The sequence below is a fragment of the Coenobita brevimanus genome, chromosome 23 (assembly GCF_032717465.1).
Source record: "Coenobita brevimanus isolate Jiangsu-jjx chromosome 23, ASM3271746v2, whole genome shotgun sequence".
Taxonomy (NCBI): Eukaryota; Metazoa; Arthropoda; class Malacostraca; order Decapoda; family Coenobitidae; genus Coenobita; species Coenobita brevimanus.
The window spans coordinates 66,133,609-66,150,277 of record NC_136976.1 but is presented as its reverse complement, the minus strand read 5'-3'; the positions used below and the strand labels follow the sequence as shown (position 1 = coordinate 66,150,277).

At 43.7% G+C, this 16,669-nt stretch overlaps 1 protein-coding gene across 3 annotated transcripts in view; it reads left to right on the top strand.

Annotated features, from left to right (window-relative positions):
- The window catches only part of LOC145393003 (UNC93-like protein MFSD11), a 124,668-nt gene extending 118,060 nt beyond the window's left edge, over window positions 1-6,608 (top strand). For all 3 annotated transcript variants that reach the window (XM_080267315.1, XM_080267317.1, XM_080267316.1), the window contains exon 7: window positions 6,137-6,608. In XM_080267315.1, coding sequence (XP_080123441.1) covers window positions 6,137-6,443 — 307 coding nt within the window. In that variant the 3' untranslated portion in view covers window positions 6,444-6,608. The remainder of the gene's footprint in view (window positions 1-6,136) is intronic.
- The last annotated feature ends 10,061 nt before the right edge of the window (window positions 6,609-16,669 follow it).

Sequence of the window (16,669 nt, the reverse complement as noted above, 5' to 3'; positions counted from 1 at the left end):
TGGGGGACAACTGGGGAGGAATGTATGTGTTAGCAATTGTTATGTGTGATTTGTTACCAGTGCGTATTTTAATTGATCGTATTTTTTGTTGTGGTGTCGTGTGGGGGGAGAAGTGACTTTGTGTGTGCACTGGTATCTGCAAAGTTGACGGATTTGTGTACCAGGATGATGAGTCCACCGCCACCGCCATTGGCCCGGTCCTGTCGAATGGTGGTGAAGCTATGAAACGGTGTTTTCTGTGCTCTGTGTAGTTTCGTTTCTTGTAAGATGGTAATGGGTATGTTCTCTTGTTTGATGGATTGTGTGACTTCTTGTTTTTTGGTGTTTATGCCATCTATATATAAATGAAGGATGTTTATGTTGTGTGTACAATATGTGTTGGCAGCTGCAGCATGGGGGGGAGATGGTGTGGGTGGTGGGGAAGGGGTAGGAGGAGGTTGTGATGGAGGTAAGGGTTGGAATGGATTAGGATGGGTTGGATTGGGAGGAGTTGGGGGATTGGATGGTGTGGGAAAGATCGGTGGGTTTGGCTGTGGAGGTGTGACAGAAATAGGAGTAGGGTTGGTGGGGGGGTTAGTGGGTGGGGGGAAGGAGCAGGTCCAGCTGTCTGTGTAATGTTTTCTGGATGCAAGTGTTGTGAAGGTGTAATGGATCCAGTTCTCACAGGAATTGCACTGAACTGAACCCTTTGTCTGTCGGCTCGATGTGATAGGTTTTGAGCATGTTGGACATATGTACAGTATTTGTTGGTGGGTCCTTGATTGCTCTCAATGTTCCCAGCTAGAAGAAGTCGTCGAGAAATGACAGCTGGGGAGTCATTTCTCGGTGTAGAAAAAATGGTGTTGTTGTGTGTGTTGTGTTGGGAGATGTGGTACATGCCTGGGCAACCAAAGCCACTCCCAGCTACTTAGGCACCATGAGGGGCCGGGGGGTTTGCAGTGGTTTGGCCCCCGTGCTGTCCTCCTCTTCTCTTCGATAGCCTCTGCGGGGTAGACCCACGATGAAGATGCCACCGCTCCAGGTCCAGGGGGTTGGTGATACCCAATACCCTCTTTAGGCACAAAATGATCCAAATGTATACATGGCAAGTGATGAGAAGGGTGAATGGTGAACTGAATGAATGGAAGGCAATGATTGATTATGTGTGTGTGTGGATGAGAGAATGAGAAGGTACGTAATGGATGCAAGAGCATACAGATGTTGGGGGAATGGACTTTCCAAGTGGGGGTGAAAGTCAAGGTTCAGATGCAATGGAGGAATAGAAGGAGGAAAGGACAGGAGGAAGTAGTCTATACAAGGAGAGCAGAAAGGTTGCAGCAGGGGAAACAAAAAAAAAAAAAAAAAAAAAAGCAGAATATAAGAGAGAAGTGGAGGAACAATTTAGTAAATATGATTTGGAGCAGATGGAGGAGGTGGAAGGTGTGTGCAAAATATTCACAGAAGAAATCTGTGCAGCATGTGAGGTGGTGTGTGGGATGAAAAGAAGACTAAAGGGGGTGCAAGGAACAGCATGGTGGAATGAAGAGATGAGGCAAGCTGTGATGCAAAAGAAGAAAGCACATAGTGAGTGGATGGGAGGCAGAGGCATGGAGGGAAGTTGAGAGAATGAAGAGAGAGTTATATGTAGTGAGGAGGAGAGAGGTAAAAAGATTAGTAGGAGAGAGTAAGAACAGAGTGGATGAGGAGTTTGGAAGGAATTTGAGTGTAGTGTGGAGGTAATGTAAGAAAATGTTCTGAAAAGAGGTAAAGAAAGTTAGACAGAGTGATAAAGAAGTTAGTAGGGCAGTGAAAGATAAAAATGGTAGACTGCTAGTGGAGATGGGAGAAAAAGTGAGCAGATGGAGAGAACACTTTAAGGAACTGTTAAACATAGAGAATGAAAGTATTACAAGTATAAGTGGCTGGGGAATGGCTCAGAGAAGGAGGGAGGTGAGAAGGGAGGAAGAATTCAGTAGGATGGAAGTGGTAGAAGCAATGAAGAAAGTAAAAATGGAGAAAGCCCCAGGAACTGATGAAGTGTGTGTTGAAATGATGAAGCAAGGGGGAAGAGATAGTAGTAGAATGAGTATGGAAGATGTGCAGGTTGGCCTGGGAGGAAGGTAGAGTCCTGGAGGATTGGAAGTCAGGTATAATTATTCCCCTGTACAAAGGAAAAGGGGAAAAAGAAATGTTTGGTAATAATAGGGGCATTTGTCTTCTGAGTGTAATAGGAAAAGTATATAGTAGGGTACTTATTGACAGAGTTAGGGAAATCATAGAGGAATTAGTTGGAGAAGAACAGGGAGGTTTTAGGAAGGGGATACACATTGTAGATCAGATATTCATCTATGGGTCTTTAGTGGAAAAGTTTCCAGAGAAGGGAAAAAAGTTGTATGCGGCCTTTGTGGATTTGGAAAAAGCATATGACAGAGTTGATTGACAAGGAATGTGGAAAATATTAATAATATATGGTGTAAATGGGAAGTTGTTGAATGCCATGAAGAGTATGTACAAGGGTGCTAAGGCTGCAGTGCATGTGGATAGTGAAGTGAATGAATTTTTCTCTTTGAAGGTTGGATTGAAACAGGGATGTGTCATGTCTCCATGATTGTTCAATCTGTATATGGATGGGGTTATAAAAGGGATACAAGGTAGGGCAGTGGATGTTGGAGCAGTCCTAATGAGAGAGGGCAGCATTTCAAAACTTCCCGTACTGTTGTTTGCAGATGATACTGTAATATTAAGTGAAGACAGAGGGGGAACTGCAAGGCTTGGTGAGTGAGTTTGAGAGTGTAAGAAATGGAATCTAAAGGTGGATGTAAGGAAGAGTAAAGTTATGGTCTTTGAGAGGAATGAAGTTACTGAATGTACAGTGAGGCTGGATGATGAGAAAATGGAAAATTTCTTCTCAACAGGGTGGAGTCAAAGGCTATTCGTCTTATCAACTCTCCTCCTCTTACTGGCTTTCTTCAACCTTTGATTTTTCCCCTCACTGTTGCCTCGTTATCTCTTTTCTATCTGCTTCAATGGTCACTGCTTCTCTGAACTGTCTGCTTGCATTTCTCCACCTCTACGATGGGCGCTTAGCACCCGTCTAGCAACAAACTCTCATCCCTTTGCCGTCCAACTCTCTAATGTAAGAGTTAACCGTTACTCTATGTCCTTCATTTATGCAACAGGTCAACTCTGGAACTGTCTCCCTCTGTCTGTATATCCTATTTCCTATGATCTCCAGTCTTTCAAACGCAGTGTGTCCAGGCATCTCGAAATGAATGGCTCTTGAATTTGGCTCTCTTTTGTATTGTTTTTGTTTTTTTCTTGGAAGGAACGTTCATGCGGGCTCAGCCTTTGGTTCCTTCTTCCTTGCATTAAAAAAATATATATATATGAATAATGGTGGTATGAACTGGATGGAGGGCAGCCTGATGATGTAGGATAAGGTGACATGGAGGTGACTCATTCATGGTCACTCCCTCCGAGATTAAATCATCTAGCCATAGATAGACAGACAGTTGTACAAGGGTCTTATTCACCCCTGTTTGGACAGAGGCTTTCATTTGTAAGGGGATTTTTTCTCTAACAGGGGATATTATCCCTCTGAGATTCTGATGGGAATTTTGATCTTCATTTCAAATCCAGCCTCAGAGATTCTGATGACGCTTTTAATCGTCATTTTAAGAAACGTTTGTAAAATATTCACCATAAATCGCATTTACGTGTCATAACAAAGAGGCTTGAGCGTGATGTCACGAGATGGTTGCTCTGTGTGTGGCGGGTACTGCACAGCTGGTCTGACTTGTGGCTTTATTTCTTTATCACTTTATTCTTGGCGAATATTATTCTGCAGCAAGGTATAAAATTTTTGGTTTTTACCTAACTTCAACTTGTCACATTGACATTTTATTGTCTTTGTTTTCCTTTTTTGAACATACTACGATAAATTACAACTATTCAGCTTCAAAATAACACCACAACCAGCATCCTATCATAAAAAGTGTATTTACACTGACTGATCAACGAAAAAGTGTGAAACGAACATGCAGCCGAGACCCCCCCAAAAAATGTGCATCTTTTTCATTTTTTTTTTACTGCAGAATAAAATGCAAAACTTACCACAATATATGTATCATTGTAAAGGTAGTTTATTGTAGTTTTGAGTGGTTTAAACCAGATTTACCATCTTTGTTAGTTTCTTTTTGCCGAATATTTTTCCATGGCAAAGTATAAAATTTTTGGTTTTTGCGTAACTTCAACTCGTCATTTTGACATTTTATATTCTTTGTTCTCCTTTTTGAACATACTGCGATAAAGTACAACTATTCAGCTTTATAATGACACCAAACCAAGTTTCTATCATGAAAAGTGAATTTACATAGAGGGATAAAAGAAAAATATCACGCCGTGAAGATGTGGGTCATCGAGAGTGGCTGACTCTGGCATAGACATAATGTGCCCGGCCCAGAAACCTGGTAGGGTTAAAGGCTTTTCATCTCATCAGCTTCCCATCTTTAAATATCTTCAGTCTATTTCATCTTCCACATTGTTCCATCAGTCCATACCATCACTTTCTCAGCTCATTTTCGTTCCTGTTTTGACTGGCTCACTAATGCAGGAATTAACTGGTGTCCTCATTATTTCATATACACAACTGGTCAACTTTGGAACAGTGTTCCTTTGAGGTTCCTGCTTTTCCTCCTGCATACAGCCTTCAGTTTTGTAAGTGCTGTGTTGCTCATTGTTTCAATGAAGCTAATCTTGGTAGCTTTCTTATGTGTGACTTTTGTTTGATGGGTTGATATTTCCAAACATCCAGCCTATTGTTCCTTCTTGTTGTATAAGAAGAGATAGGCCTATGTATATTTAGAAAGATATCATATTGGTGATGCTGAGAGAAGAAGCATTTAATAAGTAACCATTCATACAGATCTGTTCATATGTCAAAATTAGGCCTCCCAGCCATCCAATATTCTGTTGATCTTCCCAATAATCTATAAAAAATCATATCTTCTTAGCTGGATTGTTGTTCATGACTCATGGTCATCATCTCAACAGATTGCAAATATAGTAGAAGTCCTATTTTTCGGCATCTATGGGACCAGGCTAGTGCCGAAAAATCAAAATTGCCGAATTATCAAAAACCCTACCCACTCAATACCTTATATGTTTCGGTGAACACTATCATTACTACTCATATCATTACAAATGTGTTTGGAGAGAGTACTGTATACTGTTTGATACTGTACAATACTGTAATGAATACAGTACTATACATGAATATGAAAAATAAAGAAATTAGTGAACATACTGTATATAAATGTAATGGTACAGTAGGCCTACAAGTTCACATGCACTTACCTAAACTTATAGTAAGTTCCTTATTTACATATGTACAATAGAAGGGGTTGATTGGACTCTGCTACTGCTGGAAGAAGTCCCCAGCAGTAGAGGGTCCTGCAACAGGCTCTAAGGACTCATGGAGAATTTCAAGACTGACGAAAAAAAATCGGAAAATCTGCCGAATGATCAGAGATTTTCGTAAATGGGACTATTTCTCAAAACTGCCGAAATATCAGATTTGCCGGGGAATTGGATGCCGAAGAATTGGACTTTTACTGTACTGGTATTCAGTCACTTCTTCAGTCCAGTGCATCACTTTTTTTGTAAAGCATCTTGTCTTGATTCCTTGAGGGAGTAGTTCTAGTAATACACTGTTTTGTTTGAGAGAGAGAGAGAGAGAGAGAGAGAGACTGGCATAAAAGCAACCTTGATGATTAAGCTCTTGTACTGCGGCAATGAATTGTGTTCCTTTCATTGCATGTGATCCTTGAGTAAGATTTCTTATTATTCCTGGTGAAGGAGACCTGAGACTTGTACTGTTGTGTTTTAGGTTATTGTTTTACATTCTCATGAGGTTCTTTATATTTGTGTTTAATATATAATGGTAATAATTTATATTCATTACAGTAGTCCAAGAAAAAGAACATGTTTTGCACTTTTGCAACAAAATACTGTAGTATATGTCATAAACCTGTACATAACTTTGCATATGATGCCTCAGTAATATACTCACATTGCAGTGAGATGGTATTGATGTTGTTAGAAAGTTATTCATTTGTTTGTCATGGTGCCAAGTGACATTGTCATTTCTGTGTTACAGTGAGGTAGTAGCCATGCTGTGCAGCTTCCTTCTTGGTTTTGGTGATGCCTGCTACAACACCCAAATTTACTCCATCCTTGGGGGTGTGTACCAAGACAACTCTGGTCCAGCCTTTGCACTCTTCAAATTCACCCAGTCAGTTGCAGCTGCAATCTGCTTTTACTACTCCAGCAAATTCCATTTGTATTGGCACTTGGGCATAATGGTTGTATTTGCTACCATAGGCACCTTAACCTTCTGCACAGTAGAATGGAAAGCTCACCGCAGACAAAACCGAGCTAAACCAGACACCACTGCCTTTGACTGACATCAGACACCCATTGAAAAACTGTAATGTAACTTTAAATTTAAGGTGCTGTTTAGCTTGGTTTTAAATTGCTATGAATATGCTGTTGTACTTGGGACATGAAGTACCTGTTTAGTATTTGTGGAAGTTACAGTGTTGTGAAATGCAAATAAAAGGATGTCCATGGCTGGTTCATAAAGTTTCTAATCTGAAGGTGATTTTGTATGTTGAATTTATATTACAGCGCAGTACTTCACAGTATTTTAATAATTTGAAATGGTGCTTGATAACGAATACACAGAATCTATGGGATTTACCTGTATTGGTACTAGGTGTCCCAAGTGCAAGCTCAAATTTTCCCCATTGATGACAATTTAGACCTGTTAATACATACATTCTGTTATGGATGGTAAGTACCAGAAAGACACATAGGCATGGTTAGGTTATTAGATAGTAATGAAAAAGGCACACTAAGGAAGATACATGTACCATAGAGAGACTTGAGATGGGCTTGAAGTATGGGGTTCCCAGGCTAAGAAGTGTTAAGTTAGTGGTCTCCACGACCTGGGATTACCAGTAACTCCTAGAGATGAACCTCATCTTTGAATCTCTCAAAGTGATCAGAAATCATAGACACTGCATCATCACTGCTGGTAGAAACCAACTCAGGCGTGTGATAACAATGTTTCTGAGCCGGAAAAAATGCATTATAGTGGCAGGAGTGAAGATTTTCATCTCACAGTGATAATGAAAACCACTGCCAAGTGTGCTATAACCTAAGGATCACTTTACAGTATCATATTACATTTATCCTAATACATGGTCAGCAGTTTGAACATGTACAATTGTGTACAGAATTCCCCTTCCCTATGTATCCATAAAGCTTATGCCAGTTATTGAAAAATCCCATGATTGTAGGGGCCTTGGACTTGGAATGAAATGTGTTATGTGTACTGTATATGTCCAGCTTATAAGGAATGAGATTTATTTATTTATTTATGTTTTTTTAAAGAATATAAATGGACATTTTATGTATTATAATATACAACATATTTACAATAAAATTAAATATTTTGTATATATAAATGCTTGACCTTACAGGCTTACTACAAGAAAACAAATTACAGTACTATGTTTACTTGTTTTATCATAATGAGGATAACTGACAACAGTGGGGAGAAATGGAGTTCCCCCGAGCTAAGCCCTGTATTGGACTATATAGCCCCCGCTAGGGTTACAGGAGCGAGCTACCACTCCCGGCACGGCAGCCCGGGCGAGGCTCGAACTCGCAATCCCCCGATTACGAGTCCAGCACGCTACCACTGTGCTACCGCGCCCCCCACTGACAACAGTGGAAGATTGTGGAAATAATTGTGGTTGGTCACTGTGTTACTACCAGGTACAGTGTTTGATTTTTGCTCGTCCAGGAGGGTAAGAAGGTAGTGACTAGAATGTAAATGGATACTTGCAAATGCAAACTGATATCAGGAGGGTAACAGGCAACCTTGCAGTTACGAGCATCATTCTGGTAAAACTCAAATAAATAAACTTAGTATGGTACTTTCAGGTTCCTTTGATGCACTCTCAACTGAATAAAATCTTTTGGCATTTGCTGGAATAGAATACTAGAGTTGTCACAAGCATGGAAGAGTTCAGTGTATTATTACTAACCCTGCATCTCATCTAACTCATCCACAGCTGAATAAAAATAATTTGGCATCAGCTGAAATGAGATACCAGTACTAAAGTTCTTCTTACCATGGAATGATTACTGGGGTCATAGGGAGGTTAATAAGAGTCATGGGTGAATCTGTAAGAAGAAAGTTTAAGCACTGTTTAATCTGGCTACCGTGTACTTCTGAATTTGTGAGGAGAAAGTTTATGCATCCTTTAATCTGGCTGTCCTATACATCCAGCCTTTAGTACAGTACTGCATTATGTTGATGACTCCTCTAGAGCTCCACCCTTTAGTATTACATTCATGACTCCTCTGGAATTATATCTTTTTAGCTGGGTGTGTTCACCATACATTACAGTATCATCATCAGTTTCACATACATTACAATGTATTCTAGTTACAACACCAGAAAGGATGGAACCCACAATATGAAAAAGAGTATGGAAAAATACAAGGAGCAATCAACAGAGTGCCCAGTTCAGTGGCCCATACAATACTTATAGTGTATTTACATACTGTTCAAGCTTTAGTAATTCTCACCTACATCCATCAAGCTGCACCATACACAAGGTGCATCTTATCACAGTGGAGTAGAATTTCTCTATTAACTTTGAGGTCAAGGTTCTATTGAACTGAATAATTGTTCATGTGGATGAAATATTGGCACTTGGGCATAAAAAGAAACAAAGAAGCAGCAGAAAATCGACAATGTAAAAGCCTAAAAAAATCTGGAGGCACCGTAAAATTAAGTTCTTTTACAAAATTATCATAGGAAACATGGTATCATTTTTATGTATTTATGTACGTACAGTATGTATTACAGTATTATTAACTGACTTAGAACTTTATCAAGATTGTTTTGTTTCATTTTGTTTCTTTTATAAAAGCTCCAATATGCTTGCATGCATCGACCTTGGTCGCCTGATGGTGTCTCTCCATGCTGCTCAATGTTTGGCAGCCTCCCTCGTTGTCCTTTATTTCTGAGGTCACATTCGATGACTTCATCCCCCCCCCCAACAACCTTATCCCAGACATTCACATTTCTCACCTTCTGCACCCAATTGTCATCATCCATCCTCTCAACATGCCCAAACCATCTCAATCTACCCCTCCTCATCACATCAATACATTCCAGTGTAATCCTTCCTTTTAGCACTTCAGTCGCAGTCCTAGCCCTCCAGGCCTTGCATTCAAGGAAGCACAACACATCCATCTAATCATTGTCATTTCTGTACATTTGAGACTATGAATATCCTCTTCCTTTACTGCCCAGGTCTCATTACCATACAACATTGCAATCCTGACACATGCTGCATGCAAAGAACCTTTAATGTGGAGGGAGAACCCTCTCGGTGTTAGGAAAGGCTGAACTTCCTCCAAACACTACATGCCCTAACTACAGAGCTAGAGATCCAGCCCCACCTTCAGCACATAACATGTTCTCCAAATAACAAAACTCCTCCACACGCTGAAGACTCTCCTGCAAGAGCAATCCTTTCATGTCTGACAAACTCTACATGCTCACCCCGACACACTGCAACACATGAAATCAACATTATTTTGAAGTCTACCTCTAATATTGTTACATCTCTTATCCACCCATTTATCACAAACACTGCACAAGATTGATTTTTTTTTTTTTTTTTTTTTTCACAGCAGATGAACAGAGGAAGGAAAAACAAGTTAAAAAAAAAAAAAATCCATACACCAGATTCCAGGTGTCCTCCACTCAAAAAATCTCTAACAGCTGGACTTGAGCTAATGTATGTGTGGGAGGGGGGGAGTTCCAAAAAAAAAAAAGCAGTTTGTGGAAAAAGTGAATTCTGATAGACGGAAGTTCTGCAGTGGCAGTGTGACAGTCTGATCGTGGGTGCCGAGTAGCATGGGGTAAGACATGGAGAGATGGTACAATGGATGCAACTTCATCTTAGAATTTGCCACAAGAGTATATTGTATGTAAAATAATGCAAGGGAGACAACATTCTGTCTTATTTGTAGGAAAGGATCATTTGTAACTGCTGGATTATTAATTATTCTTTTAGCTTTATTCAAAAATTTGTCCAGTTGTTTTAATGCAACCTTCGCACAAGGGTGAACAATATTCAAGCTGAAAGTGCATATGATTCTTTAAATTACAGCTAATTACCTCATCAGTGAAGTTGTGGAATCTGTATAACAATCCAAGCTTCTTTGAGGCTGTTTTAGCAGGTGATCTAACACGAGAAGTCCAACTGAGGGTATTGTTAAGTGGAACAGTACTTTTAGAGACAGGAATATTGATTACACTGAAGTTAACATAGGAATCAGGCAATATCTGTCTATCAGTAAATTGGATATGCTGTATTTGGTTTTCCTAGCATTAAATAAGACAATGTTTTGTTTCCATTCAGTGATCCTAGGTAAGTCTTGATTTATGGAGATTACTGTGCTGAGTTTGAAGTTAGAGAGATCAAACTTTGTGAGTGGGTGTTCAGTGAGAAGGAGCTGTGAAGCAATTAGTTATCTGTATAGGAGTGAATGAGGAACAGGGTTGGAGCCAGGACTGATCACTGTGGCACACTGGCATTAACCGGGTGGAAATTGAAATACTACGCACATCACTTACCTTCACTCTTATCTTCCTGTTGCTGAGGTATAGGCCATAACAAGGGAGTCTGGATAGCAGGGACTGGTTCCACACTCTGTCAAAAGCTTTAGATATATCAACAGCTACTGCATGGGTTTCACCATGTTGGTCAATAACTGACTGATGGGTGGTATGAGTAAAGAGACTGGGTATGTCAACAGTGGATCTTTCATGGTGAAAACCATACTGTCTGTCAGTAATTATGTTGTTGGATTCAAGATGTTTAACAATGTGCTCATTAATGACAACCTCGAAAGATGTGATAGCCATTGGTCTGTAATCAGAGGGTTCAGAGGAACTTCCTTTCTTTAGAATTGGATGGATATTGGCTTCTTTCCATGAACTAGGGAATGAAAATGTACGGTATGTATGCATTGTCTGAATGATTTAGCTAGAACAAGTTCTGGGGAATACTTTTTCAAAACTGCTGGAGAAATTCCATCTGGACCTGGAGCTTTGTTGGCTGGTAAATTTTCTAGGACAGATTTTACATATCTAGTCTGTATCATTAGTGGAGCAATAGTGGGAGTCTCATGTTCTAGTACAGAAAATTTCTGACTAACTTCCTCATCGTACTGAAGGGTTAAATAAATGGTGAAAGACGTAAAATAAACATCAGACTTTATAACCGTAAGATATTGATAAAAAAAGGCTTCTACGACAAACGAGAGAGAGAGAGAGAGAGAGAGAGGGAGCAGAAAATCGAATAAGACTAAAGACCGGTTCACACGAGCAAAATCTCGGTCGTTTTTTGCCGGAATTTGCTTCCCGGTAGAAATTCCGGCCACTTTTTTCTCTCGTATGGAGAGACCGACATGTCGGTCTTTTTTTGCCGTAATCGGGAGAAAGAGGCCGGGCCGATTTAAATGGAAGCACCGAACAAGGCAAAGCTCTGGGAACGAAGACGAATACGACATCTTGTTTACACTACTATAGTCGGACTCGCGCCCGTTTGCGGCTGTGGTGTGGCCCACACCTGTGTACAATGGTGCCACGTTTCCCCAACTTGCGATGTGAAATGGAAGCTATTTATGTACAAGGCATCACAAATTCGATAAATTCAGATGAATAAAACTTACACTTGCGTATTTTGATGGATGAATCAACAGTAATCTTATTATGCATAAAATATTTATACAGTAACACAGAAACATGGCATACATATTGTACAGTGTTGCTAAAAGATATTGTAGTCACTTTTAATGGTTTTTAGCGTAGTTTTAGAGTGGGTAATAATATCACAGTTATGGATATAAGATAATGAGCCTGAAAAAAGAAGAAATATGCCAATATCCAAAGTAAAAGAAATAATTCATGTAATTATTGTGAGTGGCAACACTTACACACCCAGTCTGGCCTAAAATGAACCACGTACCCCTCCGTATACCCAACCATATCTTGTACAGGTGTTGCTTGGGAAAAATGCTCACATTTACTGGCTTTTACCATAATTTTAAGGGCGAGGAATAATCACATTTATAATCATAAGCTAATATGTAGGACAAAATAGTAGGCATATGCCAATACCGAAGTAAAAAAAAAAAAACTATTCACTCGCGAGCGGCAACACTTCCACACCCAGTCGGTGACCTCGACAGATAGCTTCCCTACAGAGAGAGAGAGAGAGAGAGAGGCAGGAGAGGGGCATGCATTGAATGCATTGTCAGCATCACTAAATATAACAAAACCAAATTAACAAATGAAAGCACAATTATAAATAACTTATAAAAGAATCAAAAGTACTCAGGGTGGCTCACATTTCCTGCCAGGAGAGAGAGAGAGAGAGAGAGAGAGAGAGAGAGAGAGATAACGGTATAGAAAACGTGGCAACACTGTACACAGGTGCGGGCCACACCACAGCCGTAAACGTGTGCGAGTCCTACTATACCACAACTAATCTCACTTTAACATTCATTCCAGTTTGGGTGTATCTGATATGAGCATGAGTATAAAAGTATGATTATTTAAGTATGAGTTAAAGGTAAAGGAATCTTGTTCATTATTTATGCTTAAGAAAATTTATGCATACGGCCCCTGAAGCCCCGGATAGCTGAGTGGCAGTAAAGGCCTATTCACAGGAGCTAAATCGCGGCCGTGAGGGCTCATCTTGAAGTTGGAAAAGTGCAAGTGCAAGAGCTGCACACGTAGTACGAGTACGGTGCTCCGTACGTGTGAACACATTTCCGGGAAGAATGCCGAAAATCAGCATTTTTCCCCTGCAAATTGGCGAAAAAAATGGCCGCGATTCAGCTCGTGTGAACCGGCCTTTACACTGGTGGACAGCGGTGGTTCTTGACCCGGGCATACGAGAGAGGTAATCAGGAAATACCGGAAAAATGGCAACCAAACCGCAAGTGCAATTGCCTAAGTTCGACCCCGAACAGTACGATGTTCACACATATCTGGCGATTATTAAACCTTTGCTAGATATCGGTTTTGAGAACGACCAACAAAAAATTGCAGTTACACTCCCACTGCTGGGTAAAGCGGCAGCTAATATAGCACCCAAAATCGTTCCGGGGCTCACCTGGCAGATTTTCACAAGACTCGTGATCCAAGCCATCACCCCATCACTAGGGAAAGTGATGGCACTATCCCAACTGGATAGTTTGACCTTCGATGGGAACTTAGACGATACCTTAATCCGGGCAAGACTCCTGGTCATCGCTGCCTACCTGGAGGCAGATGATGAAACCCGGGAACAACACACCTTTAATACTCTCCTGAGAGTGCTCCCTATAGTAAAAGAGCACTTACAATTCATGACCCGACTGGAGACACGGATAAGGACGTCCAACTGATACGGCGCCTCCTGACCTCCCGCCCTGCACCCCAGCAGATTAACGTGGTAAGGAAGTTTCCCACCAAAATTCCGGCTCCCCCAGTCAAACCAAGTCCGCCTATGCCCCATACCAGCCCCACCCCAGCACCTAGCCCACCTAGGACACATCCCACACACCGGCGCCCCGCCTACAGGTAGAACCCCAACCTCATCTTAATGAATCCCTGGGAATTCTCGGCGTGCAGCTCCAGGTGCCCGCTGCACAATATCCGAGATCAGTTAAAGGCTGCACGACGGAAAGCTACCACCCCAGGCCAAAGCAAAATCTCCTCTCTAGAGGACGAGGCAGCAGAGGACGAACCTGCACCTGTGGAGGAGACCAACCCCGGGGAACAGGAGCTGGAGCAAGAAGGAGGCCCCAGACAGCTGGATTTTTAGGTCCGCCCCTGCACCCTCCCACGGTGGCGGGGGCCATTTCCCCAAAATATCGACCCCAGTTTACCACAAGATGAAGCTGGACGGGGTGAAAGCCAGACTTCTGGTCGATACTGGAGCGGCCAGATCCAGCCTTTATTGCCATTACTTCTCCCGTCACAAATTAACCTTTGCCCCGCTCTGCCCGACAGCTACTCACCTTGTGGATGCGGGGGATGGCCCCCTGCCCATCCATGGGGAGACACGGGCCCTAAGAGTCGACACCCACCAACCGGTGTCGACCCAACACCAGTTCATAATATTCGACTCTTCCTGCCGAAATTACGACGGATACCTGGGGTTGGACCTGTTGCAGAAGTTAGGAGCCACCATAGATTGCCGCAACAGACATCTCCAGTTCCGTTCACTGCTCGACCCTCCCCCCCAGGCCGTCTGCACCTGCACGCCCTGGCCCCAGCTGGAATACTCCATCCATCCCTTCATTCCCCCTCCCTCCTCCCCCCCTCTTCTCCCCCCACCGCTCCCCCCTCTTTTCCTGCCACCATTTCTGCTGCTGTTACCATTCCCCCCCACCATGAAGCTTGGGTGCCCCTTAACCGGACCTCCAGCCCCTCCGTCTTATTTTCCCCACTCTTGCTTCCCCCTCTTACCCCGGCATAAAACCCAACACTCGCCATCCATCTCAAGCATTCAGCACCACACCACACCATGGACAACAACTACCACCATGAAAATACAATGAACTGTATAGGCACCGTCACTCGGACGTAACCAGCGAGTCCGAGGACCACACCACCTTCTCCAACTCCTCCACTCCTCCACCACCACATCTACCCTCTTCCTCACCTGCGATGAGGAACGAGACGAGAACACCACCACCAAAACCTGGCACGCCCTCCTTCAACACCTGCAGCCAGTCTACGCCACCTATGATACGAAAGTCTACCACCTCCAGTCACGGGAACATGACTTTTTCCCAGCAGATGGTGGTAAAATGCAGTATAGTGCCCCTGAGAATACCCAGACATCCCCACAAGGAGCCCACAGAGGAGCAACGACAGCACACCGGGACTTAGAGTGACAACAGCACAAGTCAGCCCGAGCTGCATGCCCCTATGACCCGGAGCTCGCCCGCTGCCACCATAGCCGGAATACCAGACTACCTTCTGGGCGAGCCTTCACAATCTAGCTAAGAGGTGCAGCTGCCTATCCAGCTCCTGCCAGCACCCCAGAGATGGCCTGTAGCCACTCACCCCTCGCTAAGGAGGGTCCCAAGGAGACGGCCTGTAGCCGCTCCCGCCTTCGTCAGGAGACAGCCTGTAGCCGCTCTGAAGGTGTCTTTCTTGAGACGGCCTATAGCCACTCGCCCTTCACTAAGGAGATGGCCTGTAGCTGCTTTGAGAGTAACCAGGAGACGGCCTGTAGCTGCTCCTGCCTCTGTCAGGAGACAGCCTGTAGCTGCTCCGAAGGTGTTCTTCCTGAGACGGCCTGTAGCCGCTCAACCCCCGTCCTGAAGGAGATGGCCTGTAGCCGCTCCTGCCTTTGTCAGACGGCCTGTAGCTGCTCCGAAGGTGTTCCCCCTGAGACGGCCTGTAGCCGCTCACCCCTCCTGAAGGAGACGGCCTGTAGCCGCTCTGAGGGTAAAAGGAGACGGCCTATAGGCGCTCCAGCCTTCATCAGGAGACGGCCTGTAGCCGCTCCAAAGGTGTTCCCCCTGAGATGGCCTGTAGCCGCTCAACACCCCTCCTGAAGGAGACGGCCTATATAGCCGCTCCCACCTTCGTCAGGAGACGGCCTGTAGCTGCTCTGAAGGTGCCTTTGGGTCTGCTGGCAGCCACCCACTCTCTCAGGCCATGGCCAGTGGCCAGTCCTTGGCGAAGGCCAGTAGCCACGCCTCCAGGAAGCCACAGCCTGTAGCCACTCCGCCGCCTGGAACTAGCGCCCGTTCCCCGACCCCTGACACAGAGGGAGCCTCGGGCATAGAGGAGTATTGGAGAGGCCCTGTAGTCTCCCCCAGTCTCAGCTCCCTACAACTGGCTCTGGAGGAGACCCACCTGACGGACCCCAATGCAGACTGGTGTCACAGCCCCTTCCTGTCGGTGCTGCCAAGCCCTGGGGACCGCAGCCCTCAGGAACCCCAGGCTGCCCCCAGAACTCCCAGGCAGGAACTCCCCACACCTTGATGGCAGAGGTCATCCTCCGTCAGGAGCCTGAACGACCGATACAGGCAATTGTTCGGCCCCAGCCCTGAGAGCGCGAGACCCTTCGCCACCCACAGCCCCGGACGGGAACGGACGCCCCTACACGTGATCCCTTGGCCTCTAGGTATAGACGCCCCCGTGGTGCCCAGCCCCATCAGTAGCGGAGCTGTGCTGCCACTTCACCCGTGCACCTGGCCGTCACGGCACCAGATTAAACCAGAGTGATAATAATTGTCTAGTGTCAGAGATCAAACAGTGCAAAGGCAGAATAGTGAATTATCCCTCTGATGGAAGTCAGGACAATATCACAGTGGTAGAGTGAAGAATAGATACAGTGAACAGTGTATGTGAGGGAATAGTGAGCTACCTCTCTGACAAGATTTACTGATAAAACCAAAGTGAAGGAGTGAGGGACAGTAACAGTTTTTAAGCAAAATAAGGGTCGAGGGTAATGAGGTAAATTCGCTACCATTAGAAAATATCTCATAATACTAAGACCATAATCAGACCACAGTGCCTTACGCG